Source organism: Artemia sp. Qi Xiang Cuo, chromosome 5, assembly GCF_049724085.1.
Source record: "Artemia sp. Qi Xiang Cuo chromosome 5, ASM4972408v1, whole genome shotgun sequence".
NCBI lineage: Eukaryota > Metazoa > Arthropoda > Branchiopoda > Anostraca > Artemiidae > Artemia > Artemia sp. Qi Xiang Cuo.
In genome coordinates this window covers 32,116,133-32,136,589 of record NC_142798.1, presented here as the reverse complement: position 1 = coordinate 32,136,589, position 20,457 = coordinate 32,116,133, and the positions used below count along the sequence as shown (strand labels likewise).

The window sequence follows — 20,457 nt, the reverse complement described above, 5'->3', positions numbered from 1 at the left end:
ATGAAAAATTCCTCCAAAGAGAGATCCTCCCACGTGAACCTCTCCCCCCAACCCCCTAGCAGAAAAAATCCCCCATCAGAACGTCTGTATACTTCCCAACAACCAATACTATATGTAAAGAATGGGCAAAATTCATAACTTGCAGCCCTGCCCTCGGGGACTTTGGGGGATTAAGTCATCCTCAAAGACATAGTTATTAGATTTTTCGACTATGATGAACAAAATAACTATCTCAAAATTTTGATCCGGTGACTTTGGGAAAAAAATGAGCGTGGGAGGGGGCCTAGTTGCCCTCCAATTTTGTGGTTACTTAAAAAGGGCACTAGAAATTTTAATTTCCGTACGAATGAGGTCTCTCGCGACATTCTAGGGCCACTGGGTCGATACAATCACCCCTGAAAAAAAAAAAGAAAACACAAATAAGCACGCATTCGTGATCTTTCTTCTGGCAAAAAATACAAAATTCCACATTTTTTCATATAGGAGCTTGAACCCTCTACAGTAGGGTTCTCTGGCTGAATCTGATGTTGTGATTTTCATTGAGATTCTATGAATTTAGGGGGTGTTTCCCCCTTTTTTCGAAAACAAGGTAAATTTTCTCAGGGTCGTAACTTTTGATGGGTAAGACTAAACTTGATGACACTTATATATTTAAAATCAGCAAAAATCCGATTCTTTTTACGTATCTATTGGTATCAAAATTCCGTTTTTTTTATAGTTTCAGTTAGTATTGAGCCGGGTTGCTCCTTACTTGCAGTTCGTTACCACGAACTGTTTGATTACAATTTCTTTTTTTCCATGAGCAATTCTTTATTATTAGCTTTCAAGTGCGACATGTTAAGACACTTTATTCTGCATTCGTTATTCTTCTTGTTCTACTGTATTGTTTTTCTTAAAAGTCGTTTCTACAGTACATCTTACAGTACTGATGAAAATAAGGCAAAAAGTACAAAAAGTCCAGTCGAAAATTTGACCCCAGTACACTTTTTTTAAATGTTTATAAAATCACCTTCCGGTCAAAAATGGGATGAAGAACTTAATAAAAAAGAGCTAAAATGGTAAAACGGATAAAGACTGTGTTGCTCTCCATTCAGCATGATAGCTTCAAGTTTTTAGTTTCGAACCTATTTAACTATATATTCTGTCAACAAAAATGTTGTTTCCACAAATTATATTTCATAATTTTTCTACGTAGTCGCCACCGTGAGGCGATGAGCATTCAAATGCTTCAATTCACTACATGGATGTATAAATATCAGGCAGAACTTATATCGCAAAATTTGTTAAGTTGTTAAATGTCTTAGGCAAAAAAGATAAATGAGGCAATTTCTAATTGGGCAAAACCTCAGACGACTGCAAAATTTTTTACTGAAAACTAAAATTTTAAATTAAAACTGAAAACATTTAGCCGGGTAGCAACAGAGCTCTTCTTTAAAAAACGGAAAAACACATAACTTGTCAACCAACAATTTTTGTTTCTCAAACTCTATTTAATAAATGTTATACATAAGCCTAATTATCACTGTCAGTTGGGCAACAAAATGCACACTGGTATATGTAAACCATTGTTAAATAAATATAGAAAATGAAAGAAACGCCTAAACATAGGATATATGGGATAATTTTCCCAATATACCGTTCAAATTTCAATTCCGCCACAAAGCTGTTAAAAATATAGAAAAGAAATGTGCAGAAACATAGAAATCACGACATAAAAATTCCTCTTCTCGAAAAATCGGAGTCTATGCCTGACAGGTTTTTAGGTTAGGTGTTTCTCCAATTAGTCAGAGCTTGATGGCAACTAGATTTTAATTAAAAAATCAACGGATCAATGAGGCCAAATCCGTTGAATTTTGAATTAAAATCAAGTTGCCATCAAGCAATGGCTAGGTTCGATTGAAGAAAAAGCCAAGACTGATAATCTGAGAAGCAAAGCTGGCAGAAGTCTTTTTCAGGGTTGTATAAAGATGAGATTTTTCAAGCTTACATCGCCACTTCTTTTTTTAAAAGACGTGAGAGACTACATGGCAATAGGGCATAATTTATGAGAAAAAGAAACTAAGAAAACAGCTGTAAATCCAATCAAATCCTGGAAGTTTCTGTGGAAGTTCCTGGATTCTGAAATATTCTGTGGACTATGAGGAGCAGGTCAGAAGCTTCAACTACGAAAAAAACATCATCAATACTGAAACTTATGTCAACAAAATCAACCAAGTATTAAAATTAGGAAAGGATTAAGGAGTGGAAACTCAAGAATCTTCACGGTCGTAAACTGGGCTGGTGTCTATTCCCCAAGCGTCATTCATTTTAGCGCTAAAAAACTCTTAGTTATTGTTATATCAATCTTTCCTACTTTTACACAAAAAAAAAGAAAAATAAGATTTATCGATTAGTTTTCCATAAGGTCAGTTTTAAAATTAGCTTTCAAAGTCTCTTCTATTGAATTTCCAAGAATTCAATATTGAAATTGAATTTCCAAAAACCTCTCTTCTAAAATGAAGACCAACTCATCTTTCAAAACCTCTTCCTGTTCAAGTCCTTAAGACTTGCTTAGGGAAAACTGTTAAAGATCTTTTCTTTTCCCACAGAAGATATTAATTAGAGAACAAATTATGGCAGGTGTTAACAGTTCTGACTGATTTCTTTTGTAGAAAGAATGCAAGACTATGCCGCGTAACAGGTTATTCTGTTACGTCTTAAGGGGTGAAGAAAGTGTTTTCTCGACAGAAGAAATTTCTACAAAGGCCCTCTTTAAATATATCTTAAAATAATTTAAACAAAAAATTTCATTTAATTTGATGAAAATGAAGCAAATTATTTTTTTTCTCAATTTTGGGTTATATTCGATAGTTGTAAAATAATCGAGCTGAGATACCTAAGAGACCCAACCTAGAGATACCTAAGAGACCTAAGAGAGTTTGTTTTATACCAAATAGCCTTTTCTTGTGAATGTCCTACCATATGTCAGTAAAATGGGGACCTTGTAAGATACTAATCGGTGGAGCAGATAATTTATTTATCAAACATATACGTATGTATAGTCATAGTATTTGCAATAATATTTTTTACCCTTTCCAGGAATACTTTCAGGGTGTTTTCTATGGTCGATGACTTCCAACAAAAAAATAGACCATTAAGTACTAGCGTGAAGTACAAAGTTTTCTTTTTGCTAAGAAAATAATTTGGTACTATATTTGAAGTTTAGATAACCTTTACTAGTCTAGATAAATTTTACTTTTACTAGTTAGTAAAAATTAGCCTCAAATTTGCTTTTTACTTTCCAGAAATTGTCAAATATCTATTTCCTAAATGTTTTAGTGGATAGGAGATTTTTGGAATTCCTCTTTATCAAACAGACGTAAGGAGTCACAAAGTATTCTCTAAAGATGGAGTTGCTCTCCTTGGACGGAACAACTTGGGAAAGCCTAAAGCCTTAATTCGTCACCTCAGTTAGTTGTTTGTTGTTAAGATAATAAAGCAGCCTCCTCTAATCACTAAATTTATTACTATTACAACTACTGATAAATGATCGCAACAACAAAGCACCAAAGTGCAACGCAATTGCGCACGCTCCCCCTTCATCCTAATTTTTTAAGCTTTTCCCTCTTTACTCTTCCTGATAAAGTCCCTCTTTGTTTTGAATCCTTTCTATAGTTGTTTCTTTCCATTCAAGGACATCGTGCGTTTTGTTCGGCCCCAGATGGACCGTTGAAAGAACAAATTTTAACTACTCATCATCCTTCGTCTGTAAAACATGGCATACACATCGAAACTTTTTCATCACCATAGCCATATCAAACAGTTCGTGGTAACGAACTGTAAAGTAAAGAGCGACCCGGCTCAATAGTAGCCTAACCAAAACCCTAAAAAAACGGATTTTGATACCAAGAGATACATCAAAAGAATTAGATTTTCATTCTGATTTCAAATATATAAATTTCATCAATTTTATTCCTACCCATCAAAAGTTACGCGCCTGAGAAAATGTGCCTGATTTTCAAAAAAATAGGGGGAAACACCTCCTAAAAGTCATAGAACCATAATGAAAATCACACCATCAGATTCAGCGTATTAGAGAACCCTACTGTAGGGTTCAAGCTCCTATGTGAAAAAATGTGGAATTCCGTATTTTTTCCCAGAAGAAAGATCACAGATGCGTGTTTATTTATTTTTTCTTTTCCCCAGGGGTAATCGTACCGACCCAGTGGTCCCAGAATACCCCGGGAGGGCTCGTTCGAACGGAAATTAAAAATTCTAGTGACCTTTTTAAATGACCGTATATGAAAGGGGCTGTCCCCTCCTCAACGCCTCGCTCTTTACGATAAAACTTGACTCTTTCTCACAACTCTATTTATTAAAACAATAAAAAAACTTTTGCGCAAAGAGCGAGGCGTTGAGGAGGGGACAGCCTCTTTTATATACGGAATCATTTCTGTTCGTTTTAACTTTTAATGTCGCTCCTTACTTTCAGTTAGAATTTTTTAATTTTTATTTTATCTAACAGAAAGTAAGATCGAGTCATAATTTTCGTACACCAGACTGTTTGATTGTTTTGTCATTCAAAAATACTCTCAAAACTCAGGAGTGCAAAACTTCGCCACATTAAAATTTGAATGCCCAATCCGATATTCCCCTTTTCACTTTCAAATTACCAAGCCCAAATCCGAACTTACCTGATAGTCATACATTGGTTTCAGCGTGTAATTCAAGAACTCTTGGTGGAAGACAGGGCATAAAGAGCCTGAGGTAGGTGGTATTAACCATACCCAATCTCCCGGACAGCCGCCTCTGATTCTCGTTTCATTTTCGTGATGTTTCATGAACGATTCGGTGGCTGTGTGATGATCAACAATTGTTACTCCGCATCTCTTAAAAGAAAAGTCGACCAAATAAACGTACCTTATATATATATATATATATATATATATATATATATATATATATATATATATATATATATATATATATATATATATATATATATATATATATATATATATATATATATATATATATATATAATATATATATATATATATATATATATATATATATATATATATATATATATATATATATATATATATATATATATTAATATATATATATATATATATATATATATATATATATATATATATATATATATATATATATATATATATATACATATATATATATATATATATATATATATATATATATATATATATATATATATATATATATATATATATATATATATATATATATATATATATAACCGAAACTCTAGAAAATGGATTTTTGATACCAATAGATACATCAACAGAATCAAATGTCAAAGCTCATTTCAAATATATAGTTTTAATCAAGTTTAGTGCTACCCCTTAAAAGTGTCGCACATAAGAGAATTTGTCTGATTTTCAAAAAAGAGGGGAAAGACCCCCTAAATTCTATAGAACCTTAATGAAAATCACACCATCATATTCAGCGTATCAGAGAACCCTACTGCGGAGGTTTTAAGCTCCTATCTACAAAAATGCGGAATTTTGCATTTTTTGCCAGAAGAAAGAACACGGATGCGTGTTTATTTTCTTTCTTTTTTTTGTTTTTTTTTTTCAGGGGTGATCGTATCGACCCACTGGTCCTAGAATATAGTGGTAGGACTCATTGGAACATAAAATAAAAGTTCTAGTGCCCTTTTTAAGTGACGAACAAACTGGGGGGCAGCTAAGCCCCCTCCCAGACTTATTTTTTTCCCAAAGTCACCCGATCAAAATTTTGAGATAGCCATTTTGTTCAGCATGGTCGAAAAAATTGATAAATATGTCTTTTAGGATGACTTAATCCCCCAAAGTCTCCAGGGAGAGGGCTAAAAGTTATGAACTTTACCCAATCTTAACATATAGTACTGGTTATTGGGAAGTATACAGAAGTTTTCAGGAGGGTTTTTTTCTGGTAGTGGGAGGGGAGGGTGGGTTGGGGGTTATGTTGGAGGATCTGTCCATAAAGGAAGTTTTCATGGGGGAAGGGAAATTGCCATGAAGGGGGCGCCGGACTTGCCAGCATTATTTATTGGTTATTGGGAAGTATACAGACATTTTCAGGAAGGATTTTTTTCTGGAGGGGGGGGGCTGGAGGAGGGGGTTACTCGGGAGAATATTTCCGTGGAGGATGTTTCTTTGGGGTAAGGGACATTTCTATGAAGGGGGTGCTGGATTTCCAAGCATTATTAAAAAACGATCAGAAATTAAATAAAAAAAACAGTTTTTTTTTCAACTGAAAGTAAGAAGGAACATTAGAACTTAAAACGAACAGAAATTATAACGTATGTGAGGGGGTTTTCCCCCAAGTCAATACCTCGCTCTTTACGCTAGTTTTTTTTAGTGCTTGCAAAAGAGCTATTTATTCTAATTAAACGGCCTTTGTGATTCAGGGGTTTGTGAATCAAAATTTTTTTAACTTTTAACGTAAAGAGCGTGGTATTGACTAAGGGAGAACCCCCTCATATACGTAATAACATATACATAATTAAAAAAACAATAAAAAAAAGTGATACGCCTCAATAGTAATCGAAACTTTTAAAAATGGAATTTTGATGTCAATAAATGTATCAAAAGAATGTGCTTATAATGCTGATTCTAAATATATAAATTTTATTAAGTTTAGTATTACTCATCAATGGATAAGAGCATGAGAAAATTTACTCTATTTCTTAAATAGGGGGGAAACATCCCCTACAAGTGAAAGAATTTTAATGAAAATCACACCGTCAGATTCAGCGTATCAGAAAACCTTCAAGCTCATATCTGCAAAAATCTGCAACTTTGTATTTTTTGCCAGAAGAAAAATATACGAATATAGAAGTTAGTTACGTAAGTTAATTTGTAAAGACATCCATTTAGCAAAAGAAAAGTAAAATTTTCATGCAAATAAAAGCTGCATTAACTAAAAAACGATCAGAAATTAAATAAAAAAAAACAAGTTTTTTAAACTGAAAGTAAGGAGCGACATTAAAACTTAAAACGAACAGAAATTATTCCGTATATGTAAGGGGCTGTCCCTCCTCAACGCCTCGCTCTTTACGCTAAAGTTTGACTCTGTCACACAACTTTAGTTTTTAAGACAATAAAAAACTTTAGCGTAAAGATCGAGGCGTTAAGGAGGGGACAGCCACTTTCATATGCGAAATAATTTCTGTTCGTTTTAAGTTTTAATGCTATTTCTTACTTTCAGTTCAAAAAACTTGTTTTTTTTAATTTAATTTCTAATAAGGGACGAGTGTTAAGAGTGTGACGGGTGTTTGTTGTGGACGAGTGCCTGCCGAAACTCATTTGAAGCTAGCGAGTTTGGTTTTTGGGATAGGGGAAAACAATAGTGGATACCTTGATACTACAAAACAAGGCTCTTCTACAAAATGAAAAAGAGATTTACAAAAATAATATTTATTTATTTAAATAAGTATTATATAAAAAAAACTATATATACAAAAAACTGCGTCCATGGAAGCACCAATAGAAAAGAGGCTATTGGTGCTATCCTATTTTTTTTTATATCTTTTTTTGGGTGTGGAGGGAATGGGCAATGTGGAGGCAACTTTGTGAGTCTGCCCAAAGTAATAATAATATCATCAACGACAAACTGAAGGAGGAAAACTAAGCATTGAATATAAAAAACGAAACTATAAAAAAAATAAGGACTAATTTTTGGTGTATGTATTTCTTGTTTTTGACTGACATTTACAGCCAGTGGAAATTAAAATGCAATGCAAATACTTCACCGAGATATATTTTGGCAGTCGAAATCAATAAGTATATGTACCAAAAATTAGCCCTTAGTAGAGATACAGGAAAAACTTATTTCAGCCCCATTCATAATGAAATGATTAATTTAGATTTTCTCTTCTACCATTATAAAATTTCGCAATATAGCCAAATGCTAGATGATACCAGACCTGCTAAGCTATTGGCTTTTAAAAAAAGCATTAAATAAAATGAGCTCTAATTTGGTTTCTTGAATTACCATTCTTTGTTTATTTTAATTTTTTTCAGTTACCCTTTCACTATTGCTTGGAAAGGCTCTTACTTTTATTTTAGTGGTGATTTTTACGGTTTGGCTTTATTTATTTTAGTGATTGCTTTCTTAAGGTTCTTTTTTTTTGCACTGAGGACGGTCGAGTGGAGGTTTCGGCAGAAATAGTTGCGTTGCATTTTCATTTTAACTGTCTGTAAATATCCTCGTTTTTTCTTCTTTTCGAGTTCTTCCTTATCTTGTTAAACTGGCTCTGGCAAGAGTAGTTATTCTATCATGTAAATCCTCAACTGTACTGCGTTTACAGCTGTCTGTAAAAAAGCCAAAATTTGGTAATACATTTTCCGCTTTAAATCCGTAGCGTTAAACCCTCTGTGGCACTATTAGTCTTAATTTCCTATAACTTTCATGACAAAGTGCCGAAGTTGTAAAGGCGCTAATAGTTTCCAATTCATACTAGAGCCAAAAGTGATAAAGGCCCGGTTTTCGTCAGGTCCAGATTTTCAAAGGTAAAGGGCAATTTAGCTTCTCCAAATGTATACGATCTAGGATAGGAGAAGTTATATTCAACCAAGAATACTTCGTTTGTAATAATTAATCAGATAAAATTCTTTAAGCCCCATGTACACTAGTAGTTCATAATTGTTATTAGAGCCAAAAGTTCCAACGTCCTGATTCTCGTCACTTCCTCATTTGGATAAAATTACCTTAAACCTTAGATCATCCTTTGCCTCCAGAGGCACCCAGGGCATCAACGAAGAGTTACCAGTCGTCCCTCAAATGGGCTGCTGCCATAACGTCTTCCCAATGGGGTTGTATGGACGCATTGGCGTTGAGAAGGTTCCTCTGGTATGTTCGGCGTTGTGTGTTCTTTGGTCTTCCCCTTTACCGCGTTCCCGTTGGTTGCCACTGGAGGATGGACTTTGCTGTTCAGTCGTTTTTCATTCGTATAACATGTTCCAAGTATTTTCATCTTCGGGTCCTGATCATGTCGACGACTAGAGGTTGCCGAATAATTCGGTGTATTGTCAGGTTTGAGACGTGTTGTGTCCAGTTTATGTTGAGGATTCTTCGAAGGCAGTTGTTTTCAAAGGCTTAAAGTCTCTTCTATTGCTGCTGATTTAACTTCCAGTATTCGCTTCCATTCATCATAACTGGAAGAATATTTCTATTGAAGACTCGAAGTTTTAGCCGGTTTGAGAACTTCTGTGACCACCAAATCTGTTTTAGCCTGGTAAACGAGCCACAGGATAAAATGCAAGTGTTTGAATTCTTGTTAGAGCCAAGAGTGCCAAAGTCCCAATTATCGCCAGTTCCCTATTTACCGTGATGTATCCCAAGGTATTTACCATTCCTGTTTCACATTTTGTACACTGACAAGACCAAATACTATCAAAGAATGTTTGCTCTGTTTTCATGATAGCTTAAATTAGGTACACGAAAACGTCATAAGGGGACGGGTTAAGAATCCTTTAACTACTCAAAAGCAAAACAAGCTAACGCCTGAATTCGGAATTATCTTCTGACACTGCAACTAATTTTTTCAAACGGTTGTATTATCTAAGATAAAAGAACTTAAATTAATTAGAGAGCACGTCAATTATCAATAATTTATTGGTTATTACAATTATCAGCTCTTAACTTACTTATAAAGTAGGTAGTTGTATCTTTTTTCTTCCTTTTTGGAATTTGACAACATTTTCACATCTTACCAAAAATACACTCTGCCCCACTGCTTTGTAATTTGAGCTAATTTAAAGTTATCACTGTTAGTATCAAAGTACTGCTTTTAGTTCTGTTTAATTTTGTGCCAATATTTCCATATATTTCAACGTTTTTTACTCCAACACGCTCTCCAACAACGTTTTTTCAGGATTTTTACAGTAGAATGGGGGGTACCAGCACAGAACGAACCACGTGGTTTATGGTCCTAATATGGGCATGGAATCCCTAGGCAGAATGATTGCGTAATCGGTCAATGACCTCTTTTTCCAAGGTCGATTTATTTGATGTTTCTATGTGTAATAACTCCGGAACGAAGGTTGCACATGCGCATTGAATTCTAACGGGAACAATGTTATTGATCTACCCCTTCGAATCCCGATCCGGACACTTTTTTTAAAAACTCCCACGAGAACCACGTGGTTAATGGTCCTAATATGGGCATAGAGTCATTAGGGGGAACACGTGGTTAATGAGGTCAATGACCTCTTTTTCCAATTTGTCAACAACAACAACATCGACCTTGACATTCGCTGAGAGCGTGCACTTACAACAACAACAACATCGACCTTGGAACACCTGTGCTGTCGACCTCAATTCACCTATCGTGAATCAATAATTCCCCTTAGAAACAACAAATTAATTCCCCTTTCTTGACGGATCAATCAACCAATGACATCATCTGTCAGACTTTAAAAATTTTCGCATAGAAACGATTCTCCAGGAATAGATCCAAGTCATTAATGTCATGGCCTCGGAAACAACGCTTTTGGTTGAACTCCAAAGGATATTAATAGCCAAAGGCCATGGAAACAATTCTCCAAGAAACATCTTAGCGATGAATTGTTTTAGCGCGGGAATCAGGTTTCTTATTAATTTGAAATGCATTAGCGCAGAGATGCCAAAAACAAAAGGAACACGCTGAATTACGTTTAGGGATTATTTGGGCGAAACTGTTTTAGACAGGTTATGGAACTATTTCGGCGAAACAGTTAGAGACATTTTAAAAGATGATTTTTGAAGAGATTTTAGAAGAGAATTTAATGGTGAAACTCTGTGGTCGTTATAATACACAAGTTTCATTTGAACAGTGTTGTGAGGTCCTCTAACCCAACCCAAAGGGTTCCAATCCTCCTACCCCAACCCTGAAGGAAGCCCCCGGTCCTCAAAGGCCCCCCAAGCTCCCAAAGGGCCACCGGCGCCCCCCAAAGGCTCACCCAGACCCCCAAAGGCCATCCCCGGGCCCCCCAAAGGCCCATCGGGCTCCCAAAGGATCAACGGGGTCCCAAAGGCCCTCCACTAGTCCCCAAATGTCCCCCAGGCCCCCAACTGCCCCCCGGACCCCCAAAGGCCCTCCCTGTGCCCCAAAGGCCCTCCACTGGTCTTCAAAGGTCCCCCGGGCTCCCAAAGGGCCAACTGGCCCCCAAGGCTCCCCCGGACCCCCCAAGGTCCGCCCCCGGTCCCCAAAGGTCCACGGGGCTACCAAAGGCACTTCCCCGGTCCCCAAAGGTCCCCGGACCCCCAAACCCCCACCCAGGGCCCCCAAGGCCCTCCCCCGGTCCCCATACATGCACACAAAAACTTACACACACACAAAAACTTACACACACACACACAAAAACTTACACACACACACGAAAACATACACACACACACACAAAACTTACACACACACCCCAAAACTTACACACACACACACACAAAAACTTACACACACACACACACACACAAAAACTTACACATGCACACGAGAACTTACATGCAGACAAAAACTTACACCCACACAAAAACATACACACACACACACACAAAACTTAAACACACACACACACACACGAAAACACACAAACACTCAACAAAACTCACACAAAAACAAAAACTAAAACACACACTAAAACTAACACACACACACAAAAACTTACACACACACACACAAAAACTTACACACACACACACACACACACACAAAACTTACACACACACACACGAAAACTTACACACACACGCCAAAACTTACATACACAAAAACTTACACACACACACACACACAAAACTTACACACACACACAAGAAAACTTACACACACACGCAAAAACTTACACACACAAAAACTTACACACACACACACACACAAACTTATACACACACACACACAAAAAACTAACACACACAAAACTTACACACACACACACACACACAAAAACTTACACACACACACACCAAAACTTACATCCACACACAAAAGCTTAGACACACAAAAAATTACACACACACACACACAAAAACTGACAACAACACGAAAAAACTTACATTCACACAAAAAATTACAAGCAAAAAAAAAAATAATAAAACACAAAAAATAAAAAACAAGCACAAAAACTTAAACACACACACACAAACTTACACACACACACACACATGAAAACATACACACACACGCGAAAAAATACACACACACACGAAGAATATTACACACACACACACAAAAACTTACACACACACACAAAAACTTACACATGCACACGAAAACTGACAAGCACACAAAAACTAACATGCACACAAAATCTTAAACACACACACACACACAAAACTAACACACACACACACACACACACGAAAACTCACACACACACGCCAAAACTTACACACACACAAAAACTTACACACACACACACACACACACACAAAACTTTCACATGAACACAAAAAAACTCACACACACACGCACATAAAACTTGCACACACACACACACACACAAAACTTACACACACACACACCAAATCTTTCACACACACTCCAATACTAACACACACAAACACTTACACACACACACACACACACTCAAAAAAACTTACACATTCACTCTAAATCTTACATTCACAAAAAAACTTACATTCACACAAAAAATGACACAAACATAAACACACAAAAAACTTACACACACGAACACCCTAAAACTCACACACACACGCAAAATCTTACAAACGCACAAAAACTAAAAAACCCACACACAAAAAAAAAAAAACAAGAACAAAAAAAAAACTCACACACGTAAAAAAACTTACACACACACACACACTCACAAAACTTACACACACACACACGAAAACTTACACACACACGCCAAAACTTACACACACAAAAACTAACACATGCACACGAAAACTTACACACACACACACGAAAACTTACACACACACACACAAACTAACACACACACACAAAAAAAAACAGAATAACACACACAAACACACACTAAAAATATTAAACATTCACAATAAAAATAAAATGAAAAAAAAAACTTACATTAAAAAAAAAAATAAAAAAAAAAAAAACAAAAAAATTACACACACACACACACACACACGCTAAAACTTACACACACACGACAAAACTCACACACACACAAAAACTTACACACACACACACACACACAAAACTTACACACACAAACACACGAAAACATAAAAACACAAGACAAAAAAAAAACAAACACACACACACAAACAAAAAAAAAAAAAAACAAAATCAAAAACAAAAAAACACAAACAAAAAACGCCAAACAAAAAAACACACACACACACACACAAACACACAAACAAACAAAAACAAACACACACACACACACACACACACACACAAAATTACACACACACACACACAAAAAAACTTACACATGAACACAACAAAAAACTCACACACACACACGCACAAAAACTTACAAACACGCACACACACGAAAACTTACACACACACGCCAAAACTTACACACACAAAAACTTACACACATAAACAAGAAAACTTACAAAAACACACAAAAAACTTACACACACAAAAACTTACACACACACACAAACACACACAAACAAACAAACACACACAAAAAAATAACACCCACACAAAAAAGCTTAGAAAAACAAAACCTAAAACACACACACAAAAACTTACACCCACACGCAAAAAATTACATGCACACGAAAACTTACATGCACACAAAAACTTACAAACACGAACAAAAACATACACACACACACACAAAAACTTACACACACACAAAAAAACTTACACACACACAAAAACTTAAACACACACACACACACACAGAAAAAAACTTACACATTCATACGAAAACTAAAAGTCACACAAAAACTCACACACACAAACACACACACACACACGTCAAAACTTACACACACAAAAGCTTAGACACACAAAAATTTACACACAAAAACTTACACCCACACGCAAAAACTTACATGCAAACAAAAACTTACATGTACACAAAAACTTACACACACACAAAAACTTACACACATGCACAAAAACTTACACACACACAAAAACTTACACACACACACGAAAACAAACGCACACACACACACACACATACACACAAAAAACTTAAACATGAACACTAAAACTTACATGCACATAAAAACTTACATTCACACAAAAACTTACACACACTCACAAAATCTTACACGCACACACAAAAACTTACACACACACACACGAAAACTTACACACACACACTAAAACTGACACACACACACACAAAAACTTACACACACACAATAAAACTTACACACACACACTAAAACTTACACACACACGCCAAAACTTACACACACACAAAAACTTACACACACACACACACAAAAACTTACACATGCACACGAAAACTTACATGCACACAAAAACTTACATGCACACAAAAACTTACACACACACACACACACACACACACACACAAACTCACACACACACACACGAAAACTTACACACACACGCCGAAACTTACACACACACAAAAACTAACACACACACACAAACACAAAAACTAACACAACCACACTAAAACTAACAATCACACAAAAAATAAAAAGAACAAACAAACAAACAAAAACAAACACACACACACAAAACTCACACACACACACACACGAAAACTTACACACACACGCCAAAACTTACACACACACACAAAAACACACACACACACACACACACACACACACACACAAAAACTGACACATGAACACAACAAAAACTCACACACACACGCACAAAAACTTACACGCAACCTAACACCAGTTAGGTTAGGTTAAGTTAGGTTAGGCTAGGTTAGCCTACCAACGCGCGCGTATTTAGGCTAACCTAGCCTAACCTAACCTAACCTAACTTAATCTAACCAAAACTAACATAAAAATACACCTAACATTTTTCCTGTCTCTCACCTAACAAAACCAAACATAAGTGAAGCGTACATTGGCTAACCTAACCTAACTTAACCTAAACTAACTTAATCTATCCTAACCTACCCATACTCGCTGGAAAAGGTTAGGTTAACTTATCCTGAACCATCAAGATAAGTTAACCTAACCTAACTTAAACAGTGAATTTCCACCATTCAGACTGGTGGACTGAGACCCCAATATTGAGCTAGTGGATTTTCACCATTCAGGCTGGTGGACTAAGACCCCAATTCTGAGCTAGTGAATTTCCACAGTTCAGGCTGGTGGACTGGGACCCAAATACTGAGTTAGTGGATTTCCACCATTCATGCTGGTGGACTAAGACCCCAATTTTCCAACTCTTGCATTTCATGACAGAAATTCAAAATAAACTTCGAAAAATCAATAGAATGTAACTGTGAGAAGGTAAAGCACAACAAGTCACTACTGAAATATTCCAACTCTTGCATTTCACGACAGAAATTCAAAATGAAATTTGTAAAATTAAGACAATGTAACTGTGATATGGTAAGTGTGTAAGTTTTTGTGTGTGTGTAAGTTTTCGTGTGTGTGCGTAAGTTTTCGTGTGTGTGTGTGTCAGTGTGAGTTTGTGTGTGTGTCAGTTTTTGTGAGTGTGTGTAAGTTTTTGTGTGCATGTAAGTTTTTGTGTGCATGTAAGTTTTTGTGTGCATGTAAGTTTTTGCGTGTGGGTGTAAGTTTTTGTGTGTGTGTGTGTTATTTTTTGTGTGTGTAAGATTGTGTGTTTGTAAGTATTGACGTGTGTGTGTGTAAGTTTTCGTGTGTGTGTGTGTGTGTAAGTTTTTATGTGCATGTAATTTTTCGTGTGCATGTGTAAGTGTGTGTGTGTGTGTGTGTGTGTGTGAGTTTGTGTGTGTGTGTATGTTTTTGTGTGTGTGTGTAAGTTTTTGTGTGTGTGTAAGTTTTTGTGTGCATGTAAGTTTTTGTGTGCATGTAAGTTTTTGCATGTTGGTGTAAGTTTTTTTGTGTTTATGTAAGTTTTTGTTTGTCTATGCTTTTTTGTGTTGGTGTTTGTTTTTTTGTTTTTGTGTACGATTTTGGGTGTTTGTGTGTGTGTGTATGTTTTTTTTGTGTGTGTGTGTATATTTGTGTGTGTGTGTGTGTGTGTGTTATTTTTTGTGTGTGTAATTTTTTTCGTGTGTGTGTGTGTTTTGGTGTGTGTGTGTATATTTTTTGTGTGTGTTTGTGTTTGTTTATTAGTTTTTGTGAGTGTGTGTGTGTTAGTTTTTGTTGTGTTATTGTGTAAGTTTTTGTGTGTGTGTGTGTGTGTGTGTGTGTGTGTGTGTGTGTGTGTGTGTGTGTATTTTTTTTTGTGTTTTTATGTTTTGGCGAGTTTGTTTGTTTGATATAGTTTTTGTGTGTGTGTGTGTTTGTGTGTGTGTGTGTGTGTGTGTGTAAGTTTTTGTGTGCATGTAAGTTTTTGTGTGCATGTAAGTTTTCGTGTGCATGTGTAAGTTTTGTGTGTGTGTGTGTTCTGTGTGTGTGTAAGTTTTTGTGTGTGTTTAAGTTTTTGCGTGTGTGTGTAAGTTTTCGTGTGTGTGTGTAAGTGTTCATGTGTGTGTGTGTATGTTTTTTTGTGTGTGTGTGTAAGTTTTGGTGTGTGTGTGTAAGTTTTCGTGTGTGTGTGTAAGTTTTTGTGTGTGTGTGTAAGTTTTTGTGTGTGCGTGTAAGATTTTGTGCGTGTGTGTAAGTTTTTGTGTGAATGTTAGTTTTTATGTGAATTTAAGTTTTAGTGTTCATGTGTAAGTTTTTTGTGTGTATGTGTGTGTATGTGTGTGTGTGTGTGTGAGTAAGTTTTAGTGTGTGTGTGTAAGTTTTTGTGTGTGTGTGTAAGTTTTTGTGAGTGTGTTTAAGTTTTAGTGTGTGTGTAAGTTTTTGTGTACATGTAAGTTTTTGTGTGCATGTAAGTTTTTGCGTGTGGGTGTAAGTTTTTGCGTGTGGGTGTAAGTTTTTGTGTGTGTGTGTGTGTGTAAGTTTTTGTGTGTCTAAGCTTTTGTGTGTGTAAGTTTTGACGTGTGTGTGTGTAAGTTTTTGTGTGTGTGTGTGTGTGTGTGTAAGTTTTTGTGTGCATGTAAGTTTTCATGTGCATGTGTAAGTTTTTGTGTGTGTGTGTGTGTGTGTGTAAGTGTTTGTGTGTGTTTTATTTTTTTTGTGTGTGTGTTAGTTTTTGTGAGTGTGTTTTTTTTTTGTGTGTGTGTTTAAGTTTTTGTGTGCTTGTTATTTTTTGTGTGCATGTAAGTTTTTGAGTGTGGGTGTAAGTTTTTGTGTGTGTATGTAAGTTTTTGCGTGTCTAAGCTTTTGTGTGTGGGTGTAAGTTTTTGTGTGTGTTTGTAAGTTTGTGTGTTTGTGTGTGTGTGTAAGTCTTGTGTGTGTGTGTGTGTAAGTTTTTGCTTGTGTGTTTGTTTGTGTGTGTGTAATTTTTTGTTTGTGTAAGTTTTGTTGTGTGTGTGTATGTTTTGATGTGTGTGTGTGTGTGTTTTGTGTGTGTGTGTGTTTGTTATTTTTTTTGCGTGTTTGTGTTATTTTTTTTTGTGTTCATGTGTAAGTTTTTGTGTGTGTGTTTGTGTGTGTGTGTGTATGTTTGTGTGTGTGTGTGTAAGTTTTTGCGTGTGTGTGTAAGTTTTCGTGTGTGTGTGTGTGTGAGTTTTGTGTGTGTGTGTGTGTGTGTGTGTAATTTTTTGTATACATTTAATTTTTTGTTTGAATTTAATTTTTCGTGTTATTGTGTTAGTTTTTGTGTGTGTGTGTGTGTGTAAGTTTTTGTGTGTGTGTAAGTTTTGGAGTGTGTGTTTAAGTTTTTTCGTGTGTGTGTGTGTGTGAGTGTTTGTGTGTGTGTGTGTGTGTGTGTGTGTGTGTGTAAGTTTTTGTGTGCATGTAAGTTTTTGTGTGCTTGTAAGTTTTCGTGTGCATTTGTAAGTTTTTGTGTGTGTGTGTGTGTGTAAGTTTTTGTGTGTGTGTAAGTTTCGGCGTGTGTGTGTAAGTTTTCGTGTGTGTGTGTAAGTTTGCTTGTGTGTGGGTTAGTTTGTGTTTGTGTGTGTGTTATTTTTCGTGTGTGTGTGTAAGTGTTCGTGTGTGTGTGTGTAATTTTTTGTGTGTGCGTGTTAGTTTTTGTGAGTGTGTCTTAGTTTTTGTGTGCATGTAAGTTTTTATGTGCATGTAAGTTTTCGTGCGCTTGTGTAAGTTTTTGTGTGTGTGTGTGTGTGTAAGTTTTTGTGTGAATTTTAGTTTTTTTTTGTGTGTGTGTGTGTGTAAGTTTTTGTGTGTGTGTAAGTTTTGGAGTGTGTGTGTAAGTTTTCGTGTGTGTGTGTCAGTTTTAATGTGTGTGTGTGTAAGTTTGTGTTTGTGTGTGTGTAAGTTTTAGTGTTTGTGTGTAAGTTTTCGTGTTTGTGTGTAAGTTTATGTGTGTGCGTGTAAGATTTTGTGCGTGTGTGTAAGTTTTTGTGTGTATGTAAGTTTTTATGTGCATGTAATTTTTCGTGTGCATTTGTAAGTTTTTTGTGTGTATGTGTATATGTTTGTGTGTGTGCGTAAGTTTTCGTGTATGTGTGTAAGTTTTTTTGTGTGTGTGTAATTTTTTTTGGGTTTGTGTTAGTTTTGTATGTGTGTGTGTAAGTTTTTGTGTGCTTGTAAGTTTTTGTGTGCATGTAAGTTTTTGCGTGTGTGTGTAAGTTTTTGCGTGTGTGTGTAAGTTTTTGTGTGTATAAGCTTTTGTGTGTGTAAGTTTTGAAGTGTGTGTGTGTAAGTTTTCGTGTGTGTGTATGTGTGTGTGTAAGTTTTTGTGTGCATGTAAGTTTTCATGTGCATGTGTAAGTTTTTGTGTGTGTGTGTGTGTGTAAGTTTTTGTGTGTGTGTTTGTTTTTAGGTGTGTGTGTAAGTTTTTGTGCGTGTGTGTAAGTTTTGTGTGTGTGTGTGTAAGTTTTTGTGTGCATGTAAGTTTTTGTGTGTGTGTGTGTGTGTTAGTTTTTGTGTGTGTGTAAGTTTTGGCGTGTGTGTTTAAGTTTTCATGTTTGTGTGTGTGAGTTTTGTGTGTGTGTGTGTGTGTGTGTGTGTGTGTGTGTGTGTAAGTTTTTGTGTGAATGTAAGCTTTTGTGTGCATGTAAGTTTTAGTGTGCATGTGTAAGTTTTTGTGTGTGTGTGTGTGTGTGTGTGTAAGTTTTTGTGTGTGTGTAAGTTTTGGCGTGTGTGTGTGTAAGTTTTAATGTGTGTGTGTATTTTTTTGTGTGTGTGTGTGTATTGGGGCGTGTGTGTGTGTGTAAGTTTTCGTTTGTGTGTGTGTATGTATTTGTGTTTGCGTGTATGATTTTGTGCATGTTTTTAATTTTTTATGAGAATTTGTGTTTTTATGTTCAAGCAAGATTTCTTGCGAATGTTTAAGTTTTGTGTGTGTGTGTGTGTGTGTCTGTGTGAGTAATTTTTGGTGTGTGTTTGTAAGTTTTTGTGTATGTGTAATTTTTTGTGCATGTGTGTAAGTTTTAGTGTGTAAGTTTTTGTGTGCATGTAAGTTTTTGTGTGCATGTAAGTTTTTGCGTGTGGGTGTAAGTTTTTGTGTGTGTGTGTGTGTGTAAGTTTTTGTGTGTCTAAGATTTTGTATGTGTAAGTTTTGTCGCGTGTGTGTGTATGTTTTCATGTGTGTGTGTGTGTTTGTGTGTTGGTTTGTGTGTGATTGTTAGTTTTAGTATGCATGTGTAAGTTTTTGTGTGTGTGTGTGTGTGTGTGTAAGTTTTTGTGTGTGTTTAAGTTTTTTTTTGTGTGTGTGTAAGTTTTTGTGTGTGTGTGTAAGTTTTTGTGCGTGTGTGTAAGTTTTTGAGTGCATGTAATTTTTTGTGTGCATGTAAGTTTTTGAGTGTGTGTGTAAGTTTTTTGTGTGTGTGTGTAAGTTTGTGTGTGTCTAAGTTTGTGTGTGTGTGTGTTAGTTTTTGTGTGTGTAAGTTTTTTTTTTTGTGTGTTTTTGTGTAAGTTTTTGTGTGTGTAAGTTTTTTGTGTGTGTGTGTAAGTTTTCGTGTGTGTGTGTGTTAGTTTTAGTTTGTGTTAGTTTTGGCGTGTGTGTGTATGCTTTCGTGTGTTTGCGTTTTTTTATTTTTTTGTGTGTGTGTGTGTGTGTTTTTTGTTGTGTTCATGTGGTATTTTTTGTGTGTGTTTATGTTTTTTTTTTGTGTGTGTGTGTGTAAGTTTGTGTGTGTGTGTGTGTGTGTGTGTGTGTAATTTTTTTTGTTTGTTTTTTTTTGCGTGTGTGTGTTTGTTATCGTTTTTGTGTGTGTGTATGTTTTTTTTTTGTGTGTGTGTGTAAGTTTTTGTGCGTGTGTGTGTGAGTTTTTTTTGTGTTCATGTGTAAGTTTTTGTGTATGTGTGTGTGTGTGTGTGTGTAAGTTTTTGTGTGTGTGTAAGTTTTGGCGTGTGTGTGTGAGTTTTCGTGTGTGTGTGTGTTTGTGTAAGTTTGTGTGTGTGTGT

At 35.7% G+C, this 20,457-nt stretch overlaps 1 protein-coding gene across 2 annotated transcripts in view; it reads right to left on the bottom strand.

Moving 5' to 3' along the window:
* Positions 1-20,457, bottom strand: part of Nos (Nitric oxide synthase) — a 614,880-nt gene that overhangs the window by 226,832 nt on the left and 367,591 nt on the right. For both annotated transcript variants that reach the window (XM_089089493.1, XM_089089494.1), the window contains exon 10: positions 4,674-4,868. In XM_089089493.1, the coding sequence (XP_088945619.1) occupies positions 4,674-4,868 (195 nt within the window). The remainder of the gene's footprint in view (positions 1-4,673; positions 4,869-20,457) is intronic.